The following is a 26,162-nucleotide window of genomic DNA, read 5'->3' on the forward strand; positions in this document are numbered from 1 at the left end:
ATTCCCAAAGCGAGCATGCAGTACATGAGAAAAGATAAAGATCAGCTGATCCATAGGTCAGAAAGTGAACTTGTCCTGTGAATACTCCTGGGTCTCAGAAATCTGACAAAAATACACTTTAATCTTTATAACTACCATCGGAACCTTTCTGTTCATAGGCTGTATTTGGCCGCGAATGGAGAAAAATCTTCAGTATTAGCCACAGAAAATTTTCTTTGCTATCACTTTCTTTAGAGAACAAAGTACACATTCTTCAAATAGAATAAGCCATCAGTTTGATTTGAAGAACCCTCTTTGTCTGAGTTGGGCAGGTGTCAAGAAGCAGATGTGGTTTGTGAGCTGACAGTGCCCAACCAGAGAGACACCTCACGCTACCAACATGAGCCTTTCAGCCTTGGTGCCATCCTATGAAGCACCAGAGATAATATCAGGATTGAGTCCAAGGGACAGCAGAGGCAGGAGACAGTATCAAGATGACAAAGGTTTTCAGTCTTGTTCTTTTACTGCCTTTCTTCCCCTCTCAGAATTTTCCTGAATGAATCTCCTTGATTCATTAGAGGCTATATTAGATTAACTCTTCAGGATAAACAACTACCATAAAACTCACCTTTCCTCCACTCTTACAGAATCTTCCCTTTCCCACGTGAACAGAATTGGGATATCAGCTAGCAGATCACCCAGCCCACCTTCCAAGCAGAACAACACTTCTGCATCTGACTACACTTTGTGAAAAGAGCGTAGTCCCCTTCAAACCCAGCAGCTAAGCTCTGCTGCAGGCATCTTATGGCACTGGGCTCAAGCTGACCAAAAACTTGCATAAGCTCATCACAGTTTTACAGTCTTCCATTTGGCATTCAGAAGTGAATCAGTGAAAAAGCAAGAAATTTTAACTACAAACAAGATGGATTTAAAACTATGGGAAAGAAGAGATAATAAAGGCTAAAAGAGGATCTAAAGGCTAAAAGAGAGCAGAGAAACCAAACATCAATGCCTGGAAGTTATTTAAATCATTCTTTCTCATTATTGCATTACAGGAAAAACAGAATTTTGCAGTCAAGAAATTTGAGTTGGATTCTTCAGTAAGTCAATGCAAACCCCAAGTAACACTGTTTCCCTCAAGAGTTCTCTGCATTTTATCAAGAGTTCGTGAGAATAAAACCAAATGCAGGTATAGTCAGTGTTCCCCTAGAGGGGCTGTTGTGGATATTCTCAGTACAGTCAGAGAGAAAAATAGAAGGTTTTCTAACCAGGCGAGAGCCTGGGAGACAGTTGGGAAAGAATGTAAATAATTCTCTAATCTATCTTGTTGTTCACATTGTTTATAGATGTGTTCTGCCACTGTGCGTCATTCACTGCACACCAATGGTGTGAGTGTTTTTACTCTAAGACCAATGAAATCAGTCCGCACGATGTTCTCTATAAATAGAGCGGTGCATTTGAAATAAATCGGAGTGCATTCTCTTTGCCTTTGATTTGGAGTCATTTTCGTTCCCGTCCTGCTCTACAGCGACAGGGCTGTCACCTCCTATAGCTACAGGGTCAATAGAACAGAAAGAACCAAGATAACTCTGGGATCAGTATCAGCAGTGACTGATGGCTGGGAAAGAGCCCAAAGGAATTATTACATTACATTACTTACATTCCTTCCATGCATTAGTTTCACACACATTACAGATGCTGCCAGCATGTGAGGAGTGTCTGATGATGCACCATGAGTCACGTGGTTCAGTTTGAGATAGTCCTGTGAGGAGCAGGGAGTGGAACATGACGATCCCTATGGCTCCCTCCCAGCTCAAGGTGTATGACTCCAGAAGTGCACAGCACTGTCCCAGGCAGGAGGAGATGGTTTCATGGACAAAGGCCAACAAAAAAGTTAAAAAGGCAAGAGGCAGGGATGGCCCCTCTAACATCACTAACCGTGTAACATTGGATTGTTGAGGGGTAGAAGGCAAAGACTGCAAAATCTGGCCAAGAATGAAGGCAAAGGTGGCTGACCTGAGACACTTCTCTGACCCAGCAAGGAATGTTTTTCATATTCATGCACATGTCCATAAAGTTACTGTTCTGTTTTACTGTGTGCGAACCAAGATGCTGCCTTCCTCTGGTTAGATAATTCACTGTTACTTACAAATATTTACACATTTTCCTTCTGTATTGGTCAGATTCCTAAATAATTATTTCATCCCTCAGACCTACATGCTGTGTGACTAGGGTGGGAGTGGATCTAAATTTCCATAAATACTTTTTTTTGGTGAAAATCTGTATATTTCACAGAGTATACTCTGCTGTTGTGAGTCCCACAGAATCTTCTGAAGCTGGCTATAGGGCAGCTATCCCCATCTTCAGCAGCACTGTAAGAACCTGTCAAAGCAAAAAATCTGACAAATTTGCCAGCAAGTAAGTCAAGAGGATGCAGAGCAGGGTGTTTTACTTTTTACCTTTTAAATTTTTCAGAATAGTTTGAAATCCCATTTAAGTGGTGTGGATACCTTCCAATCTTACAGCAGTGGTATTTGCTCCTCCTCACCTCTGTAACTACCCATGCACAGCTACTGCTCGCTCTTTAATATAGGCCAGTTTGAGGCACAGATGGCTCCCAAGCCACATATCCTGTCAAATAGACCCAAAATTCTTTGGGAACAGAACTTCCTCTATTGATTTTGTGTCAGTCAGGCACTAAACTGCAGTTTGGGTCTTGATTCACTGCTGCCTTGGGGCAGAGACAGGCCAGGATTATCTGGCTGCTCCTTTAAGGGTGCTGAAAGAAAGCCAGCTGGAGGCCTTTCCAAAGGAGGTGCCAGAGCAAGCTGTAACACCAGAAGAACAGGAAAAGCACAAAACCCAGAGTCCAGTAGCTGCAATACACACAGGACAACCAGAAGTGAGACAGGGAATACTAAAAGGAGGCTTTTCCCTTGGAAGTAAGAAAGGAAGAGCTCCAGCACAGAAGGTATGATTATATATGAACTTTAGAAATATGAAATCCTGCAATGACAAGGGAAAGCGGGAGGAAAGAAGAGAGCAATCTAATGGGGAGCTGGGGGGCTGTGTTAGGTTGTGTGTAAAAGAGCTGACAGCTCTGGCACCAAAACAATTGCTGAAGGAAAAAAGAAACAGAGGATTGTTTTGTTGTAGAACAACACCAAGACACCCTAAAATCTCATCAAAAGTGAACAAAAACCTAGATTTATAAAAGACAAATTGACCACATGGGATGACTGAACCAGGAACAAATTGGATCCTTCCCCCTCAAGCAGCAAGGCAGAGCTCTGGTTGTCAGAGGTTTGTAGTTATGAAAGCAGAAAGGAGGGCTTGTAGAGCAGCTGCAGGGCTGGAGGGGCCTTCACCAAGGGCTGGGGTGTGAGTGGAACACAAACCCCAGAGTAGGTGAGGTGGCACACCCCAGAGTAGGTGAGGTGGCACACCCCAGAGCAGGTGAGGTGACACTATCTCCCACTCCCCAAGGGCAGAGTGGGCTGCCCCTGAGAGCCTCTGCCCTTCCCAGCTCAGCACCAGTGACAGGTTTTTTCTGCACAGCTCCTTATATCAGGTGGGAAACTTCTCACCTGACTTTACCTACCGGCCTAACACTGGCACCTCAAAGAGCAGAAGTGCATGTTAGAGGTACAGGTCTAGCCCAAAACCCTAAACAGTGCACGGCTGGCACTGTAGGGATGCAGTGACCAGGACACACCTGATGTTCTTCTGTGTTCTTCAGTGTTCTTCAGCTGAAGCCATGAATTCCTGCACAGGATGGCAAAGCCCTGCCGCCCGTGGGCAGCACCCCAGGGGCAGCACAAGCCCCCTGCGAGCCCTGCAGAGGCAGCAGCTTGCCCCACTCACCTCCCGAGGTGTGGGACGTTTTGACAGGCTACATGAGACTTGCTGCCCTTGTGTCACACAGCCTGCTGGGAGTGAGCAAACGGGGCAAGGTCTGAAACAGACCAGGGCAGAGAATCTAGCCTGGAAAGGGAAAAATACGCCCTGGCTACATGCCAAAGCTGACTCGTACAAATGTTTCGCATTACAGTGCTAGAGATGCTCTCCACCCCACTCTCCTCGCTGCCTTTCTCAGAATCCCAGGAGGCTTTCCCGTGCACTGGGGTGCTGTATGGCTTTACTGATGACCGCGTGGGAGGAGAGCCAGGGGCAGTTACGGTGACTCAGTGAGCACGATCCTGGGCAGGGATCGGGGATCCTGGGCAGGGCCCAGACTGCTCCTGCCAAAGCCGCGTTTGCAGCACGCTGACGTCCCGACAGCCGGGGAGGAGGGAGGGGCAGAAATGCTTCCTTCCTGGAGCATCCCGTCTCACAGTCCTCCCGAGCTCCTTTTGCCTTGCTGGGGCCACCTTGCCATCTAGTGGCTCACACTGCAGAGCTGACACAGAGCTGGGTTCGTTTCTGCTGGAATCCTGTAATGCCCATGCTCTCAGCCCTTTTGCTCCAAAGGAAGTAATTCAAATTCCCTTAGATCTGCACTTATTTCTTAGAGTGTCAGGCTGTCAGTAAAATGTGCTGTCATAGCATGAAGTTTGAAAAGAAGATGGATAATACATACTGCCTTAAACATATCACATCCTATAAAAAAAGATCCTCTGCCCATCCAGCCTGGAGTGATATACTCCTCAGGACATGACTGCTTTGGGCTGAATAGACCTGCCTCCAGCTTTTACAAAAAAGTTTGTGAAAAAACACTACATAATTTTTAAGATTTTTATAAGATTCATTTTTTGCCCAAAAAAAGAAAGAGTTATCAGGAGGGAAGTAGATAAAAGTCAAAAGCAGAGTGATAGAAATCCCATCTGCTAATATGCAAAGTCCAAAGGGCTCCAAAAGATGAACTGCACGTATTTAGGATTCTTGACATTGCCTATAGTAACATGAATATGGATATTAACTTACTGCCTATTTCCTTTGCATGTCCCCATTACACCCATTTTGATTTTTGTTTGGGCTCTGTCCAGCAGAGTTGCAAATTTTAATTTATTCCATCACCTCACTAGTGACAAGAACAAAAATACCTGCTTCATTTCATTTTAGCATGAGCTGTTAACCTTCTGTGACCACTTTTATAAATGGAAAATATGATGTCTGTATCCAAAATGGACTTCTTATGCAGATAATTCCAGATGAGAGTCTGGCTTGATATCCTTTCTGTATTACTTAGCAGCTCCATCTGCTAGGCTCCAGAGTTATCCTCATCATTCAACAAGGTGCTTGGCTGTGATCAGTCACGGTGTCGAGGGAAATCTCAGTGCTCAGCTGTCATCAGCCACTTCAATCTAGAAAGACTTTTCTTGTGTTTATCTTGGTCAGTGCAGATGAAATGACAGGGTAGTTTGTCTCCCAGTTAAGGATCTTCCAATTCATTTTTTATGAATTTTTTATGAATTTTATGAATTTCATTTTTTATGAATTTTTTTGCACTTTCTACAAAGAGAGCAGTAGACAAATGTGAGGAATAGCTGCTCACTTTAACATTACAAATAAAAATTATTTTGAACTGTCAACCCCTAAAGAGCACTCCTAGGCATTAGAAACCACAAAATAAAAATCAATTACAAGATCTCTTTGCACTTGCATTGGCAGTATCATTATTCTAACAAACTTTATCCTCATCTTTGCTGCAGAGGCCATGGGCTGCTGGAAGCAAGTGAAAACCAACACCTGGGCTTTTCCAACCCTGATTCTCTGCCTCTACGGATTCTTCTACATGATGAAACCATCAGAACCTTTCCTAACACCCTATCTAACAGGACCAGATAAAAACCTGACCACAGATGAGGTATGATTTTACTCTATGATTTCATTTAACTGAAGTAGTGAAAATAGAAAGAGAAAACACTGTTTAAAGTTTTTTTTAAAGATTCAAAGGAAAAAAAAAAACACAAAGTAAACCAGCTCTGGCAGGTTACAATTAGCAGCAAACTGCATAAATAAAAGATCCATTTAATGGATCCAAGATCCATTTGCTTGCCCAACAGTCCCATGCTGATTCAATGTGATTATATATTTTATGAATTCCTTCAGAGAAAAAACTTCCCTCTACAACACCATTTAAAATACATGAACTTCCTTTCCTTGACAATAAAAACACTGACAATTCCTCTTCTGTTCTAGGTTACCAACCAGATTCTGCCAGTTTGGACGTACTCCTACCTCGCTCTCCTCTTCCCAGTGTTCCTGCTCACAGACTACGTGCGCTACAAGCCCGTCCTCCTCCTGCAGGGCATCAGCCTCATCGTCACGTGGCTCCTGCTGCTCTTTGCACATGGAGTGCTGGCCATGCAGCTGGTGGAATTCTTCTATGGCATGGTCACAGCCACCGAGGTGGCCTATTACGCCTACATCTACAGCGTGGTCAGCAACCAACACTACCAGAAGGTCACCAGCTACTGCAGGAGTGTCACTCTGGTGGCAGCCACCGTGGCCGCCGTGCTGGGACAGCTGCTGGTGTCCTTCGCACACGTCTCCTACTTCTACCTCAACGCCATTACCTTGGCTTCCGTGTCCCTGGCATCCCTGTGCGCGTTCTTCCTGCCCGCGCCCCAGAGGAGCATGTTCTTCCACAGGAAAGATGCCCCTGAGCCTCTGCCAGGGCCTGGCAAAGGGCCGGCTGCGGGTGCTGCCCGCGGGCCCTCGAGCTGCCAAGAGGAAAGGAGCCCCGATGCTGCTGCCAGGGCCCCGACCCCCCAGCCCCAGGCTGGCAATGCCGGGCTCCACAGGCACACGCTCAGCGTGCTGCTGCAGCTGGGCAGGGACCTGAGGGATTGCTACGGCTCCCGCAAGCTCCTCTACTGGTCCCTGTGGTGGGCTCTGGCCACGGCCGGCTTTAACCAGGTGGTGAATTATGTGCAGGTGCTGTGGGACTTCCGAGCCCCCTCGCACAGCTCTGCAGTGTACAACGGAGCTGTCGAAGCAATAGCAACGTTTCTGAGTAAGTCAATGTTTAAATATTGATCACAATGACAGCCTGTGAAGTTTCACTTTAGTAAACTTTCAAAGTGCCATTCCATTGCAGGCACTTCAGGGAGCCAGTGCACACCCTGTGCATTCCAGACCTAGGTCTTTGATGTACAACAGTTCAAATGTGAGTTATGTTGGTTTTTCTTTAGTAGCGGACTGTAACTTACCAGTACGCAGAAAGTGTGCAAGTCACATAGAACTGCATCTAGCTAGTAAATCCATTCAGAAGCACCCCTGTTTCTTTGGATGAGGCTATTGGGTGCAGGTTTTTTTTCCCCAAAACAATTATTTCACTGTTCCCATAACAATGCTATCAGCTTACACAGATGGGAGAAGTTTTTCCATAAAAATTTTACACAAAAAACCAAAAAGAACATAGTCCTCTCGTTTAGATTTTTTTTTTCTAGTGAAATACCCTTGTGTGACCAGACAAAAAGAAAAATTTTAGTCATTGCAAGATACAGATTTTTAGGGAAAAAAAAGATTCTGTGAATCCTTACAATCCTAATATGAACCATTCCACTTCTCTACCAGGAGCAGATGCTTGCACCACACAAACAAAGTGAGGTTATCAAAAGGTAACATCAGAGAATACCACCCTGCCTTGGCTCACATTGTGCTGTTGTGAAGAACTTGCACAAGACCTGGGGGTGTGTTGTACCAGGAAAAATAAGCACGCCTGCATCACACCTAGTCATTCAGGTCACCCTTACAGACATTTAGGAGAAATAGAGACTACTTTTGCAGCAGGCAACTAAATAGACCACGTAAATCATGAACTTGAAGTCCTCCTGTAGTATCTACTCCTTGCTGAATTTCTCTCTCTCTCGTGGACTTGCCTATTTCTCAGTGTCTAAGTATAGATGTTTTTAAATTGTCTAGGACCCCTAAGATGGGCAGTCAGGTGGCTTAACTTTGCAACAGATGCATATTCTAAGAGGCCCACTAAAGCAAACCTATCCTTTCTCGTTCCTTGGATATACTTCCTTGATGCCTCAAAACTCACTTTTTTGACAGTTTACCCCCTCTATGAGGGGCACAGAGCTAAACTGTTCAATGGAAGATTTACTAGCCTAGCTAGGAGAAGGTGGAAGAATTTCCGTCTTGAACTCCAAACCATGTTCCTAATTCTCTCCCCAGAGATACATGCTGTGTACAGACACCTAAATAATGAATCCTTCTGCATTACAGTTTATCCTGTGAAGTGGAATAAAACACTAAGACAGGAATGGCAGAGACTTGATATATGCAGTTGTCTTAAAATGACCAGCCATCTGCACAGCTGCAGAAGTCATCAGAAATGCTTTCAAACTTCAGACGACTCTGCTTCATTATTCAGCATTGCCTTTTGGCATGTGAATGTGGCAAGTCTTGGTCATACAGGCTGTGGAACAGATACAGTATTTACACGTATTTTTTTCTCTTTTTCTAGGCTCACTAACATCTTTCCTAGTACAGTATGTGAAGATTAACTGGGACTATTTTGGAGAACTGGCTTTAGGGATCTTCTCTGCAATAGATGCCAGTTGTCTGTTTCTCATGCACTTCTCTACCAGCATCTGGGCATGTTATGCTGGATATCTCATTTTCAAGGCATGCTATATGCTCCTCCTGACAATAGCAACGTAAGTACAAACCATCACAATGCTGCCATCATGCACAGAATACTGACCCTACTTTGAGTTTGCTTTGGGCATCCTTTTCTTCAGAGGCAGCTGACCTAATGCTAGACATAACTGTTTAGGTAAGGACAAGAACACTTCAATGTCTGGTTATGTTGTTTTCATTCTTCCAAACAACCAGGAAAGAAAAATTGTCAAAAGGTCATCGAACATTTACCTAAGCAGAAATTAAAGAAGGCACAAAGTAACGTTATTACTAACGGCAATGGTAACAGCAAAATGTAGAAGCCATTTCCCTCCTTCCTAGCAGGAAAGATGCAAAGTGAACAATAGGGACAAGCATACCTTGACAGCCATCCTTTAGGATCACCATATGCCTAGACCCCCTACTGATAAACCTTTTAGCACGCCATGAACTGCATGAATGCAGGAAAACTCAATATAAAGTATTCCCCAACATAATTTTATACATATAATCATTAATGATATTAAGATGTAAAGAAGGAATAAAAGGGAACATAGGACATATAAACTCCGACAAGATCTCATAGGAGACCAAGCTATTCTGTTGTCAGAAATAGAAATGTATAAATAATATTAACAACAAATATTTTATCCTGTGTAATAAATATAAAATATAATTGCTCCAGTCATTTTCTTGCTTGGAATGTCTTTAGACATACCGCACTATTTCATTAACAAAAATACTGGATGCATTTTGTGTCAAACTCCAAAATTAATCAGATACCATTTTAAAAAATTGCAAACATTATAATGCATGGCAAGGTTATGCCTATCTTGAAGGAAGCCAAGTGAGCTCTTATTTGTCATTTTGGTAGATTGTTATTACATTTTAGTTAATTACACCTGGACTATTTCAATATATTCTAAAAAAACCCCCAACAAAGTACAATCTTGCAAAAAACTCCCAAGCTAAAATAATTGAAAATAAATCCTGAAGGAATAACACCCTTTTGTTTGTATAGAAACTTTGCAGGTATATATTACAAAGAAAGATGTTTTGATTATTGTCATAAAAGATATTACAAATAAAAATCTACAGGCTCTTGACAGAAATAAGCAGCATGTTGCCTCCACTGTCAAATCACAAAGCAAAACGCGACTCATCACCACAGAAAGCTTGGTTAGAAGATACCCAGAGTGACCTGCCAGCCACGGCAGAACTGCTTCCAGTGCCAGCTTCCAGGCATGAACTCTGTACAGCCTGGCTGGCACAGTCTGTGCAGGACGAGAAGTAACAAAGGGAAAGGGTATAGATAACTGAAATTCTACCTGATCATCTGAAAGCAGGGGTTAGAAAAGCAGCCCATGCACTTCAAAAAAACAATAAAATACACTACGGTACTGTTGTAAAATGCAGGCGAACCCAATGGGAAGAATGATGATATCTGACTCCAGTTCAGAAGGCTGAAATTTCTTTATTATAACTATGCTATAGTACATTAATGTACTATATAAAGGAGCATACTAAAAACTACATGCTGCTTTTTCTAACTACCATATCTAACTCCTCACAACTCATGACCCTGTTCTCCAGAGTCCAGACACAGGTGGATTGGATTGGCCACCAGACTCAAACAATCCTCACCAGAATCCAATCAAGCAATCACCCCAGGTAAAAAAATGCTCCAAGCACATTCCACATGAGAAAAACAAGGTGCAGAAATAGAAATTGCTTTCTCTTTCTTTCTCTCTGTGTACCTCTATAAATCCTGAGAGAGAGAGAAATGTGCTTGCCACATGGCACTCCAGACTCTTTTTTTTTTCCAGAGAAAGCAAGGAAGCAAACAAACAAATGAAGCACCATTTCCTCTGTCCTTGATGCACCATCTCCATGAATCATTATTTCTTCATCAACTGCTAGCCAGCAATAGCTTTCCCAGTGGGAAGTGACTGACCTGCCAGTTTCCCATTAGGTTCCAGATCGCTGTGAATCTGAGCATGGAACGCTATGCCCTGATGTTTGGATTCAACAACTTCATTGCCCTGCTGATCCAGACCATTCTCACGATAGCTGTTGTAGATTCAAGAGGCCTGGGACTGGACATAGTGACTCAAGTAAGTGCAGTTACCTTACTTCCTATTTACTGCTCAGCCAAGTCATCTTCAAAATTCCTATGCCAGCGGACAACTTAATTATCTTTCTTCTATAGAAATCCAGACACCTTGTTCTTCCCTTGTCATTCTTCCCTTTTGCCTTCCAATGCATTTAGGATTACAGATGCTGGTCTGTTACTTTTCAAAGGGAGATAACACGAGAACATAACTAACCAGGCCCTGCTATCCAACTACTTTTAGTAGTTAATAGGACACCATCCTCTCGTCCTGAAAGCTCAGGCTGGTTTTGTCAGATGCAGAATGGGAGTTCAGAACTATGAGGCACAGTCTGGATTATCTATTTCAGCTCATGTGACTTCTGATTCCAGCTCAGGAGCAAACCTGGTCTGTATCTTAACATGTACAATAGAGTCTTCTGCCCACAGCTTGGGAACTTCATTTGGGATGGGACATCCTATCTCACAACAGTGTCCCTAACTTCAACCCAATGTCACTCTTGTTGAAGTCAACTGAAACCCACCGACTTCTGCATTTTGTCAGATGGGCTCTCAGCTGGGGCAGCTTTCTACTCTTATGGGTCTGAAGACTAAAGCTATTCACACTCTGCACAGAGAAGGCAAAAGTGACTTTGAAAGAATAAAGATTGAATCAAACATTAAATTTTTAAAATTAAGGACAGGAATGTGTAGGACTTCATAAATAGCCTTGCCACTGTTGTTGGAAACACTGATATAAAATCGCAGTGTATTTACTGAAACCATTGTGGTGACAGTTACTGAAATGTGCAAAAGCAAAACAAGAACTCAGGTTCTTCATGTGGCTTATTCATGACCACGTGGGTAATGAAGGTACTTCTACATTTTGCACTAAAAGAAAAAATATCCTGTTCTTATCCCTCTCCCTGTCTGATGTTTATTAAGAGGCACAAGGAATGGAAGAAAGGGGCAGTTCTTCATTTCACAATTATCCTCTGTGTACTTGAAAAGCTGAGATTTTGCTTAATCACAAAGCAAAAACTCAAGTGTACAGAAACTGCCAGAACACAAGAAAATCAGAGTGACTGTCATCTTCAGAAGAAGCAGAATTTCTCTAATGTGTTTTTCATTAATTGTTCTGCCTTTTTCTCCTCCTCTCCCAGTTTTTAATTTATGGCAGCTACTTTGCAGTCATACATGGGATTTTCATGATCAGAAGCATTTGTGTGCTGGTCTCATGCAAATGCCAAAGGAAAATAATGAGATCATGCACAGAGCAGCTGAACCAGGCTGAGCACGAGTCAAGAAAGCAGATTGTCACAAGCTACATGACACGGCTGTAGGAGGCAGGCAGGCTGGAGAAGGGCTTCTCCTGGGAGAAGGGCTCCCAGCAGGGAAGAAGAGCAGCATGCAGGGAACAGCAGTGCAAGAAGAGCGTTCAACTCAGCCCTGAAAAGCTACGCTGAATCATTCCAGCACTTCAACACAACATATGCCAGCAGAGAGCTCACCAGAATGGCACTGTGCCAAGAATAAAAGATAAGTTGCTTTAGATTCTTATTTACATGTGTATAAATAGCTTAAGGGCAGTAATTTATACACAGAATCAGAGCAACCCCCTTTGCATCCCCCGTGCACAATGGCAGAGAGCAGAGTTCACCCTGCCTTGCTCATTGTAGCTCCTGAATGTGGTGCTGACAAAGCTGCTTCTGTCACATTTGCTGATGCAGTGGCTGAAGGTGTTGACTCCCCTTTGCACAGCCCTTGCTCTGAACCAAGAAAGAAAAGATCATGTTTGCATCATTCTATTCTTTCATACCCAGTACAGGCAGATGGGGGACAGCCTCCTCCTGTCTCATCCCACAGCTCAGTGCACACAGACTGCAAAAATCTGGGCTTACACAACCCGTCCTGGGAGCTTCACTGCAACACTGCTACATCACAGTTGTTGCTTGGCCCACATTTGAGAGCTACAAACACTGTGCTGACTTCACAGCAACATCTGTCAAGAAAGGAATAACTTCAGAATCCAAGCAAAAGGCAAAAAGGCAAGAGCACCACTCCTTTGCTTGTGCTTCCAGTAACATTAAATTCAGGACTGATTGTCTTCCTCTTTCAGCAGAAAAAGAAATAATATGAAGGGGCTTAAGTAACACAGACTAAAACCAGAGAAGGACATTTTGGAGAAATTTAGCTAATTCCACAAAGGAAAATTCCAGATTAACAGGAATATCCAAGAAGATTTATAACTGAAACAGTAAGCATCATGTGTGCTTTTGAGTGCCAAGTGAGGGAGGTCCACTGATCTTGGCCAAGAATTTGGCAGGATCAGCCAAACTCAGAGTTTGTCAAGAAGCTCCAAGTCCTACAGCTAATTTTGTCCAAAAGACAGTCCGGGAGAAGAAAAAAGAGACTAGGAATGAGTTTGCATAGTGAATGTCTAATTTAATATGAACTATATCCATATGCTGAAGTTATTTCTGTACTGCTGTTTGCTTCTAGCTTCCACTATCTACATCTAACTAATAAAAACCACTTAGCATTTACAGAATATTTTTCCTGTAGAGACACAAGCTATCATTTGTGGAGACCAGCTTTTCATACCACTGTCACACACTGCAACTAGACAAAGTGCCCAGAGGCAAGGGCAGGCAGGACAGAAGCAATTTCTTTCAAGTCACAAGAAGAATCAGTAGGATCTGACAAAATGAACCTGGCTAATTTTTTTAGGCCTTTTGTTTACATTGTGGGGACATTGTTGTAAACTGGCTCTAAGCAGAACAGTTTAACCATTGCAGTCATAAAAGTGGGAGATTCACTTAGTCTCCAGTGAGAGTTCTTTTCTTACTGCAGAACTGAGGGCATGATGCTCCTGCCTGAAGAAACAGGGACAGAATCCAGGAAAGCAAGGACTACTTTTTCTATTCTTCCTTGTAAGTAGCAATCTTCTTTTGAGGCATTCAGTTTAGAACTAGGAGTTAGTCCCAGACTAGAAGTTAACAAGAGCCTGTATTTACATTAAAAAGAGAAACTTCATATTTTCAGCTCCATTCTTATGTTCTGGCTAGAGCTAACTCTGTGTCTGTAGGATGCCACTGAGGAGCAAAGGAACAGAGCAGACACAATGTATTTGGCTTGAAGCTTTAGAGAAAACCATATTCAGAAAACAGATAAGACTTTAAAGAAAAAAAGAATCAATTCCTATTCTCTCTAATCTCCAAAATAATGATTCTTAGGTTGGAAGCTGGCAGGAAGAATTATGGGGAGAATAGGGGAGGAAGAAGGCAGCTCTTAGGAGTGTTAGAAGGAGAAAGACAAGGCCTTGTTATCCTGGGTTTTCAGCTGCAAATCGGAACTCATCCAGCAATCAGAGGTTTCTGCAAGAGTAAGGTATACACATGCACCTGTGTGTTTGTATACCTGCACACACAAACTCTGGAGAGGAGATGAGATTTGGCAGGCTACAAGGAAGGCTGGAACCACAGGCTGTCTAGTTCTGCAGGAAAAGGAAATTCTCAACACATCCACCTCTCCTAGCAGCTTTTAGTATTGCTTGTTTTTCTTCCAGTGTGTTAAAGGTTTCCATGCAAACACGGAACTCCAGAGCTGGGCACATTCCTCCCCATAGCTGCAACCCCCTCTAAATACACCACTAATTACCTTTGAAACGTTGGTGGGTTTGGGCACAAATCTTCCATGAAGATACAGTCCAACAAGCTGATAAGGCCAGTTTGAGCAGACAAGGAAGGAACAAATAGTGTGTTTGTATTCAAAACATGCAGGTACTGCCCAAGCCCTTTCAGCCCCTGCCCAGCAGCACCTTCCCTTCCCAAGGCTCTTTCCCTGCCTCGGAAGCCCTTGGCCAGGGAGGAGGATGAAGGACAGAGGCAGTCCTGGCTCCCCTGAGCATTTCCTGCCTGGTTGCACCACACCTCAGCACTGAGGGAACCTCCCATACCTGCAGGACCAGACCAGGCTCTGTAGAGCTCTCAAAGGGCCCTCCAGCATCTGCTCCCAGGGTCAACACACATCCTACCAACAGGCTTCAGGGTGAACTCCAGCCTCTGATGAACCTTGGAAGATGCAGGCAGTACAGTCTAAAAAAAATGGGTAAAGGAAAGAAAAGCAGCAGCATTTCTCTGAAGCAAGCCTGTTCAGTTTTTAGCTTAGAACCTAGATTTAGCAATTTAATTTTGTTCATTTGTCCTTAAATGACAGATCTGTCCTCATACAGAATTAATTCCTGGCCAGTTAATAGTAGGAAGCATGTGCTGTCCTACCTCCCAAAGCCCCAGCAAAGCCAGGACAGTCAGAGGCCAGAGGCCTCTGTGCTATGCACAGGACAAGGACACTGTTAGCCCAAACTGTAAAACTGGTTATCTGCCTTTCCATGAATCAGAGACCAGAGCTCTTAAAGGTATTTATTAACAGAAAGAATGCAATCATTGCTTTCTTGTCACAACAGGTTTTATTAATCATTAGCTGCACTAAGTCTTGTAGTTTTATCTTAAAAATAGAACTCAGTTTGCTGACAAAACCCATAAAGAACACTTTCCCTGCAATCTTCATGGACAAGTTCTGCAAGAAAGAACAGCTATGACGAGTTGTTATTACTATTATTTAAATTCTGATAACATTTTATCAATTTTAGAAATAACTTTTTGGAAAAAAAGTTACAGAAATTTCTGACTACCACCAGCTCAAAAAGGTGGTTTCTGACTTCTCTGCAAGACAAAGTCATCCTAGGAAGAACTGCACCTGAATCCACAGGAAATGCACCCCAGCCAGAGCCTTGACAGGTAATTCATCACTGTTGGAATTATTTGGGAGTGTGCTGGCTACTCACTTTCTCAGTGCATTTGGAGGTGATGCAAGATTTATGCAGATGTTACTGATCAGCCCAGGGTTTAATTTTTATATTTTTACCACATTTCAAATAAGGTCTTGAGTTAAAGATACTAGAGACTATATTTTATTTACAATTATTTGTAAGAGAAAGATGACGGAGGCAATTTTTAAAAATCAAGTTACAAGGTTTGGGCTGCTTTTTCTAACATTCCTCTGAGGTCACAAAAATATTGTCTTTACAACATACAATTTATATTACGTTTTAATGGATAACATCTCACAGTGCAAGCAGAAGCACTTTTTCAAAAGTGTCTGCCATAGAGAGGAATTCAGTAATTTAAGATACACAGCTTATAGCAGCATGATTAAACATCAGCTAGTGCTTTGCTTTCATTTACTTATGATTGAAAACACTGTTTCACTTATTTTCAGGATCAGTGAAATGGACTTTTTAACACAAAAGTAGTAAAATAAACTTTAAAAACCAAATCTTTCTAGACTTCTTTTTGCTGCTAACTACACTGAAGAAACAAGCCTCCTTTTCCTTTTGGTCATCACTTTCAAAAGTGAAGTCAATAGTTCTCTATTCCAAGTCTGAGCAGGTAGTTTCTGGATCTTTCTTTACCCTCTCCAATGACTGGAGTGCAAGAAAGATGGTGAGTGTTAAAGCATTTTAAGGAAACTGAGGTCACAATGGGTTGAGCTGCCTGATGGATTTTATTGCCATCAAGAACGTTTGCATGGTCATTGTGTCAAATCAACAAAATCAACAAAAAATTCAAACATATTTGCAAATCAACAGAAAAAAATCTCCTTGAGCATACAGAATGAGCTTTCATCTCATACTTTGCCCACTCATATATTCAGAAATGAGACTGTAATGGAACTTTATTCTGCTACAGCACAGCCACTCACCCCTAAGCACGTCACTACGAACAACCTTTGACAGACAATACAGAGTTTACCAGCGCTGATGCACCTTGATCCAGCTGCTCATTTCCAAGCTGCAGCTGTAATGCCAGGCAGGTTCAGAGGGGGGAACATTGGCTTAGGCACGTGGCACAGCTGGAGCCCTGCACGTCACTCACAAGACAGAAGTGACAATGCCCTTTATCAATATAACAAAGTTCAGTGGTAAATGTGACAGTGGTTTAACAAGACTCAACAGGAAAGTGTGCTTGACTTAGTGCAGAGATGACAAGATCAGGTAAAACTGTCAGAGAGACCCTCCTGCTAAGTCACTGGGTTCTAAACTCCTCTCAGAGAGGAGCTTCGGTGCAGCTTAGACCCATTCCTAGTCCCAGATTTGGTCAACTGCTTCCATTCTGCAATATGTGCAGTAAGTTCTTTATATGAATTAGCCAAGGTTTCAAGGCTGAGCACACCATTAGTCACTTACCAAGACTGTGTTGCAGCAAAGAATCTCAGCATCAGGAGTAACTACTAGAGGTGTCCCTGCCTTGGAGGAGATCTAGGTGTGCAGCTCAGTGCAGGAGAGCTTGAGATCAGTGGTTTGGTTACATCTGCACACCAGCCACCCATCCCCCCTAAGTACAGTTACACTGGACGCCACCACCACAGCCTTCACTGGTGATTATGGCTTCAGGGGAGTGAGTGTAGGTTTAGTTAAAAAGTAAACTTGAAAATGAATTTTTACCAACTGTGAAGAGCATCTAGTCTTCCTTTGCCACCTTTTTTTTTTTTTTTTTGTTTAGGTAAATTATGGATTGCTGGAAGGGAGCTGTAAGCCACAGTTGGATTTATCCCACGGTGATCATCTGTGCAAATGGATTTTTCACCACAATGAGGCCATCAGAATCTTTTCTCACCCCCTATCTAACAGGACCAGACAAAAACCTAACAACTGAAGAGGTATGTAACTATTCTCTTAAGCAGTAACTAAAATGCTTAAAGCATTAGGCCTTACAGCAGTAACTGAAGGGAAGATGAAGTGTGAATATTTTATCTAAAGGCCCATATTTAAGATGCTTCTGGAAAAGAGTAATGAGTCACCTCTTTGGCAGGAGCTCCAAACTCTAAAGTCCCTACATTCCTAGGACTTTGAAACCCCTTTGGTAGTTGATATTTTTGGCAAAATCAGGTCAGCTAGTTCCTCTCTCCACCCCAGAGGAGACAATTATTTATACTTACTATGGAATTGATTACACTGACAATTGATTTCAAAACATAAGAAAGCTAAGCAGCCTTCCCCTTATGAGTTGTAAGCTTATTTCCTATATTCCCTATATTTCATGCATTCATTAACCTGTGGATATTAGGTTCACGTTCAGAAAAATTGGGGTTTTTTGACAAAAACATGCATTCCAAGTTTCCTTGCTATGCTCCTGTGTTCAGCACTGGCTGCTTCAGGAGTACACCTCCCAACAAAAGGGGACATGGTTAACATGTGACTGAGTCATGGAGCTAACAGTATAATTAGAAAACACAGGCTTGCTACACCCACATACAGCTAATACGAAGAACAGTCGTTCCCGATGTGCAGTAGCAAATGTTAAGGCAGAATCTACCAGCAAACTGTGAACCCAAGGTTTCTGCTGAGAAAAGGTATTTGTGGTTTAGGTAGTCAGGGAGTTTTTTCTCCCCCCTTTTTTTAAGCACAAAGGAAAGCATTTTTTCTTATATAAATCACACACATAGCATCATAGAACACCTTAATTCTGATTTCAGCAAGAATCCTTAACTCAAAATCAAGCACAGTATAAATATTTTCTCTCCCAGTCAAACTCGCCTCCAGTGAGTTAATTCCATGAGGTAATTCTAAGTTCAGAGAAACAAAAGAAGTCACACAGAAAGATACAGTGAACCTGCAGCTCACCATGCAACTCACTCAATTCCCCCAGCATTTGATACAGTTCTTTTCTAGTCTAATTGCTTAAACAGAGAACAAGAGATCAGGAATGGATACCTCAGCAAGCCCCACAATTACTGGGCTAAACCTCCCCAAAACACACAACACAGAGTCACAGAAGAAGGTAGTTTTGTGATGTGCATCTAAAAGAGGGATACCTGCCCCAGGTGTGTCCAAACTGCCTGGGCACTGACCTTTAATGGCAACCACAAACAGCACCTTCCAACCTAAATTCAGAATAGTTTTTTAAAAAAGAGAAAGAATTTCTTCACAGGGCATCTATGTATTGAAGCCCACCTTAAACTTACTGAAAGACTTCCTTACTTCTTACACTTTAAATCAGAAAAAACATAGAGGATGCAATACCCTAGTAGCAGCTTCACACTATGTGCAGTTCCAGTTCCCCTTTGTAAGAGGCACATGCTTTTTTTTTATTTTTTTTTCTATACCTAACAAGGGAAAGAGGTGACCAAAGGCATACAATGACTCACATTAAGTTAAAACAGGCCTTCATTTTCAGGCACTGTAGGGAATAGGATTTGAAACTAGAGAGACTTACATCAGACACAAAGTTACAAGTATTTTAAACAGCTGCACATCAAAACAGCCTTTTCATTAGGCCTTTATTGGAATTAATTTTTATGCCAATCGATCTGTTTCTTTAATGGAGCATAGCATCATTGTCTTTAGTCCTTACATAGTGAAGTCACAACCCTGTAACTTAAGCCTGCACTGTTCACACAATTCAATGTTTCATATCATCACAACTATGTTTCAGCAGTAACACCATCCAAAAGGGTATTTTAAATGTAGGGGGTGGTTGGGACTGTCTTGCTTGTTTCTTTTAAGGTTTCCACTTTTGTTGTGTTCTAGGTTACCAACCAGATTCTGCCAGTTTGGACGTACTCCTACCTCGCTCTCCTCTTCCCAGTGTTCCTGCTCACAGACTACGTGCGCTACAAGCCCGTCCTCCTCCTGCAGGGCATCAGCCTCATCGTCACGTGGCTCCTGCTGCTCTTTGCACATGGAGTGCTGGCCATGCAGCTGGTGGAATTCTTCTATGGCATGGTCACAGCCACCGAGGTGGCCTATTACGCCTACATCTACAGCGTGGTCAGCAACCAACACTACCAGAAGGTCACCAGCTACTGCAGGAGTGTCACTCTGGTGGCAGCCACCGTGGCCGCCGTGCTGGGACAGCTGCTGGTGTCCTTCGCACACGTCTCCTACTTCTACCTCAACGCCATTACCTTGGCTTCCGTGTCCCTGGCGTCCCTGTGCGCGTTCTTCCTGCCCACGCCCCAGAGGAGCATGTTCTTCCACAGGAAAGCTGCCCCTGAGCCTCTGCCAGGGCCTGGCAAAGGGCCGGCTGCGGGCGCTGCCCGCGGGCCCTCGAGCTGCCAAGAGGAAAGGAGCCCCGATGCTGCTGCCAGGGCCCCGACCCCCCAGCCCCAGGCTGGCAATGCCGGGCCCCACAGGCACACGCTCAGCGTGCTGCTGCAGCTGGGCAGGGACCTGAGGGATTGCTACGGCTCCCGCAAGCTCCTCTACTGGTCCCTGTGGTGGGCTCTGGCCACGGCCGGCTTTAACCAGGTGGTGAATTATGTGCAGGTGCTGTGGGACTTCCGAGCCCCCTCGCACAGCTCCGCAGTGTACAACGGAGCTGTCGAAGCAATAGCAACTTTTTTGGGTAAGCAATCATTTGCCGGTACTTGTAGCCCATCCTTGTTGTTGCATCCTGTGCTGAGGGATTCTTCAGCAATGTGTTTGGTGCCTTTCCATCTCCTATGAAGACTAAACAGACAGGGATAAACGATATGCAAAGCATGATTTTACTATAAGCTTTTACAGTGGGCTCTTCAAAATCAGTCTTAAAAAACATATATAAATAAGCTTTTCCTTCTAAGAGGAGACTCATTCTGCCAAAATGTTTTAAGAGTTTTAATTTTACAGCTCTGTTTAGACCATGTCTTTAACCTCAAGTAAGCACATCAAAACCCTGTGCAATGATATCTTGCATACTCCTCCCTCAAATACACCTTAAACTGGCTGGTTTAAGAATTAAAAGAACATGTTAGCAGATGCATTGCTCTAAATACTACTCAGAGCATACTGTGAAATTGTCTATTTAGACACTGGATTAAAAATCATTCCAGTCTAAGTGCTCCTCAACAAATATTCTGCAACTCCATGTGTGTCCTGATTGGCATGTTTGCCACAACAAAGATTGTGTGTTCAACCCCTGTATGGGCCATTCACTTCAGACTTTGACTTGATCTTTGTGGGTCCCTTCCAACTTGGAATATTTTGTGAAACCATTTCTGTGATGTGACAAGGCTGAGAACACTGTAATTTTTTTACCCTTGAAAAACAAGGAATCTTATTAATGTGCATAAACTTGAAGGGGAGGAGCAAAGAGGATGGAACCAGGCTTTTCCCAGTGGTGCCCAGTGACAGGTTAAGAGTCAAGGGGCACAAAATCAAGCAAAGTTCCACTTAAACACAGAAGAATATTTTTATTCCAAGGGTGATTTTAAACAGGAACAGGCTGGCCAGAGGTGCGGACTCTCCATCCTAGAGTCAAAACCTAGGTAACATCCTGAGTAGCTTCCTTTAGTTGACTTAGCTTTTAGCAGGGCCATGTGATCTCCATCACTCTTCCAACCTCAGCCATTCTGCCTCTCATTAGTTATCTGGTCCACCCAAATTCCATTTCTCTTTAGCCACAGAAGAGATGGATATGGGTAAAGTGAAACTTCATTTACTTAGCTGTCCAGCACCAATACAGCCTCCTTTTGGAGCTTCCATTTACACAGCTGTCTCCCCCTACATGCCAGGAGCTCTATCCCACACTTCTACAGGGAATTGTCAGTTTACTTTTCCTCCCTGCAATCAGCATGAAAATCCATTTTACTGAAGCTACTCCAGACTTCTGACTACTGCTTTGAGTAGTGTTCCCCAAGTCTTTCTTGCACTTACACCCTCTGGCACTTGACACAATTTCAGAGTACAGAAGGCACTCACAGCACTGGGAACCACTGCTCATGGCAGGGGTGGACCATAAGGTTTGTTCCAATTTTTGGAATTCCGATGAAGAGCACGTACAACCAGCAAACAAAGTCCAGCTTTTGTGCTAGCCCACCTGAGAACATGGGGTTTGCTACACTGTAATAGACTCAAGTAAGGGTTTTGCTACATGTGATGGCCAATAACACATTGACAAATGCAGTTTCATAAGGTTTTTCCATCAGAAACTGAAAATACACTTCCATTTAAAAAAAAAAAAAAGCATGCAGTGCTAAGATTTTCTTTCCATAAAGAACTTCACATGAAGTAACTAAACTCATTATACATATTTTGGCAGAAAATGCTTGGTGGGATTATTCTTCTTTTTGCTTTTAGTTGTCTAAAAACAGAGCAACAAAAGATTGTGCACTGCTGCCTCCAGCCTTAGGCATGAGGCACTTCCCCAGAGCCCTTCAGTCAGTAAAGGGTGTAAGCAAGGAGGAAATCATCCAAACTAATGGAAGACTCCCACACCCCTAATAACAAATATAATCCATTACCAAAGTCCACTGTGACAAAGACTGAAGAGCTCCTGGCATGATCCAATGACAGTTATGCAATGGCTCTCAATGATAATGTTTTGAAGTTTTAATTACTACTTTTCAATTTTTAGGTTCAGCAACATCCATGGCAGTTGGATATGTCAAAGTAAACTGGGATCTCTCTGGAGAACTGGCTTTGGGAATTTTCTCTGCACTGGATTCTGGTTCTCTGCTTCTTATGCACTTCACTGACAACATCTGGGCATGTTATGCTGGTTACCTTGCATTTAAAGCTTGCTATATGCTCCTTATAACAATAGCAACGTAAGTATAACATACAACTGTTCTAACTCAATTTAAATCACTGTCAAATTTTCATATTTATCAAAATTTTACTAGACATTTCCTTAGATATAAATAGGTTATGACAGCAGCATATAGTTTCTAGCCTGTATAAAACTGGATAAAATTATAAGACCTAACCATTACCATAGTACACTCTAGCCAGTCAGAACACGGTAGCTTCTGCACTTGGCTGTTCAATGTCCAACATATGAGTATTCTCAAAATGATCCAATGAATATACACAGATATTTAGCAAAAATATTCATTCAAGTAAAGGGTAAATAAGATGCACAAAATTCACAAAGCCAGAAAAAAACAAGAAATATCTGTCAAAATGAAGCTGATAAAGCTTAATAGCCAAGACTGAAGTGACCTTGTCCTTTGAAGAGTGCTCCGTGCACATTAAACTGTTCCCATAAGTAAAGTGCATCCATCCGTCCTTGCTCTCCACAGTTTTGTGAACCTGTGCATTCATTGTCAGGTTTCAGATTGCTGTCAACCTCAGCATGGCGCGTTATGCTTTGATGTTTGGCTTCAACAACTTTGTTGCACTGGTGATTCAGACAATTTTAACTGTTGTTGTAGTAGATTCAAGAGGTCTGGGACTGGATATCAGCACTCAGGTAAGCCACTGGGTCTCACTGCTTAGTTCCCCTACTCTGCTCCAAAGCAGGCTCTACTCCAAGATTAGCCTGTGGTAATGTGCAAGCTCAGGTGCAAGCTCAAGACAGTTACTCAACTGGAAAAAGGCTCATTTAAAGGGAACTGGCTTGAACTACTACAACCTGTTTGTCCTCTAGGCCTCCCAATGCTGGGATGACTGTTCACAGTACAGAGAACAAAGGTGACCACCTATTACTCTGGGTGTTCTTTAAATTAAAGGATTACTATTCACAAGTTTATAGTCAAAATACCCTAACCAGAAGCAGGAAGCCAGCTGAAAGACAAGCTATGGGTCTATTACTAGGGTAATTCTAAGTTACATAGTTCCAGTGGACGCACCTTTAAAGTTACTGTAATTCTGAAAATTAACTCATTGCAATTCCCCATTAAATTTCTAAAATTAGTTTTAACTTCGACATTGAATGGGTCTAAGTCTCTAGGTTTCATGTTTCCAGAGAAGAGACTAAGTGTCCTCCCTTACTGAGGTGGGGAAGTACATAACAGAACATTCTCTCCCCCTTTTACAACCACAGAACTTCTACAGTGTAAAGTCAAGCAGTCCAGACTTCTTGAATCCTCTCAAGATGGGGTCATTCTGGGCACAAGTAACAGGGAAGGGAAGGCAGCAATGGAGGGACACCCCTTAGAGTCAAAAACTATTTTTGCTGTTAGATAATAACTTTTCTCCTTCCCCACCTCCATTTCCCAGTTTCTCATTTATGGCAGCTACTTCACAGTCATAACTGGAATTTTCCTGATCAGAAGCATATACACCATAATTTCCATCAAACGCAGAAATACAAGTGTGGCTGCTGAAAGCACTGCCCTTTAAACAACCGAGACAAAAACAATCATTACAAGAAACAATGCAGAAGGCTCCATCATCTGGACAACAAATCAGGAGAAATATAATGTTCAATCAAGCAAAACTGGTCCAGGTTGAAGCAAGATGTTTATGAGCCTACTGCACAGGCAGCTTTGTCAACAGGATGATGCATTTGGTCCATTTTCTTCACCAGCAGTTTAATACAAACATTCCTCAGTCTTCTAATTCAAGTTTAGTGATCTGACATACAAACTTCTATTAAGGCTCAGTGAGCACAAGGACATACAAATGCCTCAACCTCTCACCAGAGGAACTCGGAGAACAACCTTAGGATTTTCCCTTCTCCTGAGTATTTCCATCAAATGCAGAAATTTAAGGCAATTTATTTACTGACAGAAGACCATTAGACATGCCCAGGGAATCTAAAGCAGTTGAACCATATAATGACCTGTCAGAAAATTTGTCACAGAGGCCTTTGGCTCTTTCAACTGAACATCACATCTGCCTTACAGAACTCAGGATGGTCCTGCAAGTGTAGCATCTTCTTACACTTGTACCAGCTCATGTTTAGGACTGAAGTCTAATCTAGGAGGTCTCCATATTAATTTCTTTATAAGGGGCCTAAAGTTATCAAGTGAAGTGCTCTGATTCTAAAGCATAAAAATACAGCTTTTAGGCAACTATGCTATTTGCATGAACAACTGAGGGAACAACTGCAGAGATTTCCATGATAAAAACATCTAAAGTCAGGGTGAAAAATTCATTTTGTAAATAAAGCTATTTTAAAACCTAATCAATGAAACACCTATGGTGTCAGTTTATGCTCAATATACAGAAGACTCAAAACAACACAAGATCTTCAGCTTATCTGGAATTTGACAAATCTAAAATCTGTGAACAGAGACTAAAGAGGTGTGCTTGCCTATAGTAAAAGTTGCAAACCTTTTATCTGCAGTTAATTCAGTTATGAAAAATAAAGTATTCCACTACTTCTACACCATATTCTAAACTACATGTCTTGCATACTTCAATCAGTTTCAGTATCTCAGCAGTAATATTTGGATTAGATACTGATCTCATTAGCCCTTGCCCAAAGCCCAATTTACACCACTGTAAGTGAAGAGGGCAAAGAATTGTTGCTCTTCCACAACTTTTCATCTCCTTGACAAGACATCTCTTTGATTTGGTCCAGTTCTCTGGACTAAGCATTTTTAAGTATTCCACAATCCCTACTGAACCCTTGCAGTTCCCCACTCTCCACTGCATTTACTTCTTACTATCTAAAACAGCCAAGGATGGTGAACAGGGAGAGTTACAACTATTTACATTGTGCTAAAATACAGTGGTGACAGTAAGGGTGTCACTAATACCCTGCAAACCTCCAGTTGCTGGGGACTTGTTCAATGAATTCCCCAGAGAACGTTGGGAACTGAACTGAACACCACACTGTCAAGCAGTCACCATCAGAAACAAAAGAGAGACTTCAAGACTATTTTAAATATACCAAGAGGACAAAAGCAGATATTTAAGTACAGAAAACTTACAGGCAGCATGTTTTATGAGCTGCCTGTCTCCTGCTTGGTATCTCTAAAGTTTAAAAAACAAAAACAATCAAAAAGCAATTACAACCGCCATTGGCAGGCAACAAAAGTCAAAAGCATTAGCATAAATGTTTTTACAAGCAGAGGGCAAACCTTTCAGATGCCCTAGAAAAATCTATCTGACATTCAGGCAGTCAATTACAAGTGAAATGTCTTACCTCGAAGAATTTTCATGTTTATCTCAAATGGACTCGCACGTCCTTTTCAAAAAAATCAGTCTCACCTTATTTATTCCTGTTATCCTGAAAGCTGTTAGAATTTTATTCTCCAGCTGGTCAGAAACCTTTAAGCTTTCAGTTGATGCATTCACAATATACTTACACTATTTGCTTAGTTCCAGTATTACACTTGAACGGTAGCCAAATTATCTCTGTTTAAAACACCAACTGCTTTGATTCAGTTATATTTTTGCTTGAACCTCATCACTGTTACAGAGGAAGACAAGCCAAACATTTTTTTCCCTCTACAAATTTCACTGTAGTACGGCAGGAGATATTTCTGTAAATTAGAAAAAAAAAAATTAATATCCCACAGGAGCTCTTAGTGATATGTATCAGTTTTTAATAAAGAGAGGACTATTACATTTGTGGTCCCTTGGCCTGCTGTTACACACTCTGTTCATACCACAACTAAGGCTTGTTCAGAGCCTGTCATTAGTTACCCATAATAAGGTGTCTTTACTGCAAACCTTCTCTCCAGTAACAACCCTTCACAGTGCTTCCAGTGTCCTTCATGACATACTCTATTCAAACAATCCAAACCTCACCTAAAACTCTCATGTGTGACAGGTCACTTCACCTGAGCTAGAACAGTGAGCTTC

General features: G+C 42.4%; 2 protein-coding genes across 4 annotated transcripts; both read left to right on the forward strand.

The window, feature by feature from the left end:
* Positions 1 to 1,520: 1,520 nt before the first annotated feature.
* LOC137480043 (thiamine transporter 2-like) lies at positions 1,521 to 13,184 on the forward strand. 2 transcript variants are annotated; one of them, XM_068200887.1, is made up of 6 exons: positions 1,521 to 2,950; positions 5,620 to 5,785; positions 6,121 to 6,937; positions 8,399 to 8,591; positions 10,526 to 10,667; positions 11,806 to 13,184. In XM_068200887.1, exons 2-6 carry the CDS (start codon positions 5,636 to 5,638, stop codon positions 11,983 to 11,985), a joined length of 1,482 nt encoding a protein of 493 aa, XP_068056988.1. In that variant the 5' UTR covers positions 1,521 to 2,950; positions 5,620 to 5,635; the 3' UTR covers positions 11,986 to 13,184. The 2 variants fall into 2 exon arrangements, with proteins under 2 accessions (XP_068056988.1, XP_068056989.1); XM_068200888.1 differs by lacking the exons at positions 10,526 to 10,667; positions 11,806 to 13,184 and adding an exon at positions 10,380 to 10,519.
* On the forward strand, positions 10,539 to 24,534 carry LOC137480044 (thiamine transporter 2-like). 2 transcript variants are annotated; one of them, XM_068200891.1, is made up of 6 exons: positions 10,539 to 10,667; positions 17,206 to 17,362; positions 19,233 to 20,049; positions 22,039 to 22,231; positions 22,734 to 22,875; positions 23,625 to 24,534. In XM_068200891.1, exons 2-6 carry the CDS (start codon positions 17,213 to 17,215, stop codon positions 23,745 to 23,747), a joined length of 1,425 nt encoding a protein of 474 aa, XP_068056992.1. In that variant the 5' UTR covers positions 10,539 to 10,667; positions 17,206 to 17,212; the 3' UTR covers positions 23,748 to 24,534. The 2 variants fall into 2 exon arrangements, with proteins under 2 accessions (XP_068056992.1, XP_068056991.1); XM_068200890.1 differs by lacking the exon at positions 10,539 to 10,667 and adding an exon at positions 15,031 to 15,441.
* The last annotated feature ends 1,628 nt before the right edge of the window (positions 24,535 to 26,162 follow it).

Source organism: Anomalospiza imberbis, chromosome 10, assembly GCF_031753505.1.
Source record: "Anomalospiza imberbis isolate Cuckoo-Finch-1a 21T00152 chromosome 10, ASM3175350v1, whole genome shotgun sequence".
In the NCBI taxonomy this organism is placed as follows: Eukaryota; Metazoa; Chordata; class Aves; order Passeriformes; family Viduidae; genus Anomalospiza; species Anomalospiza imberbis.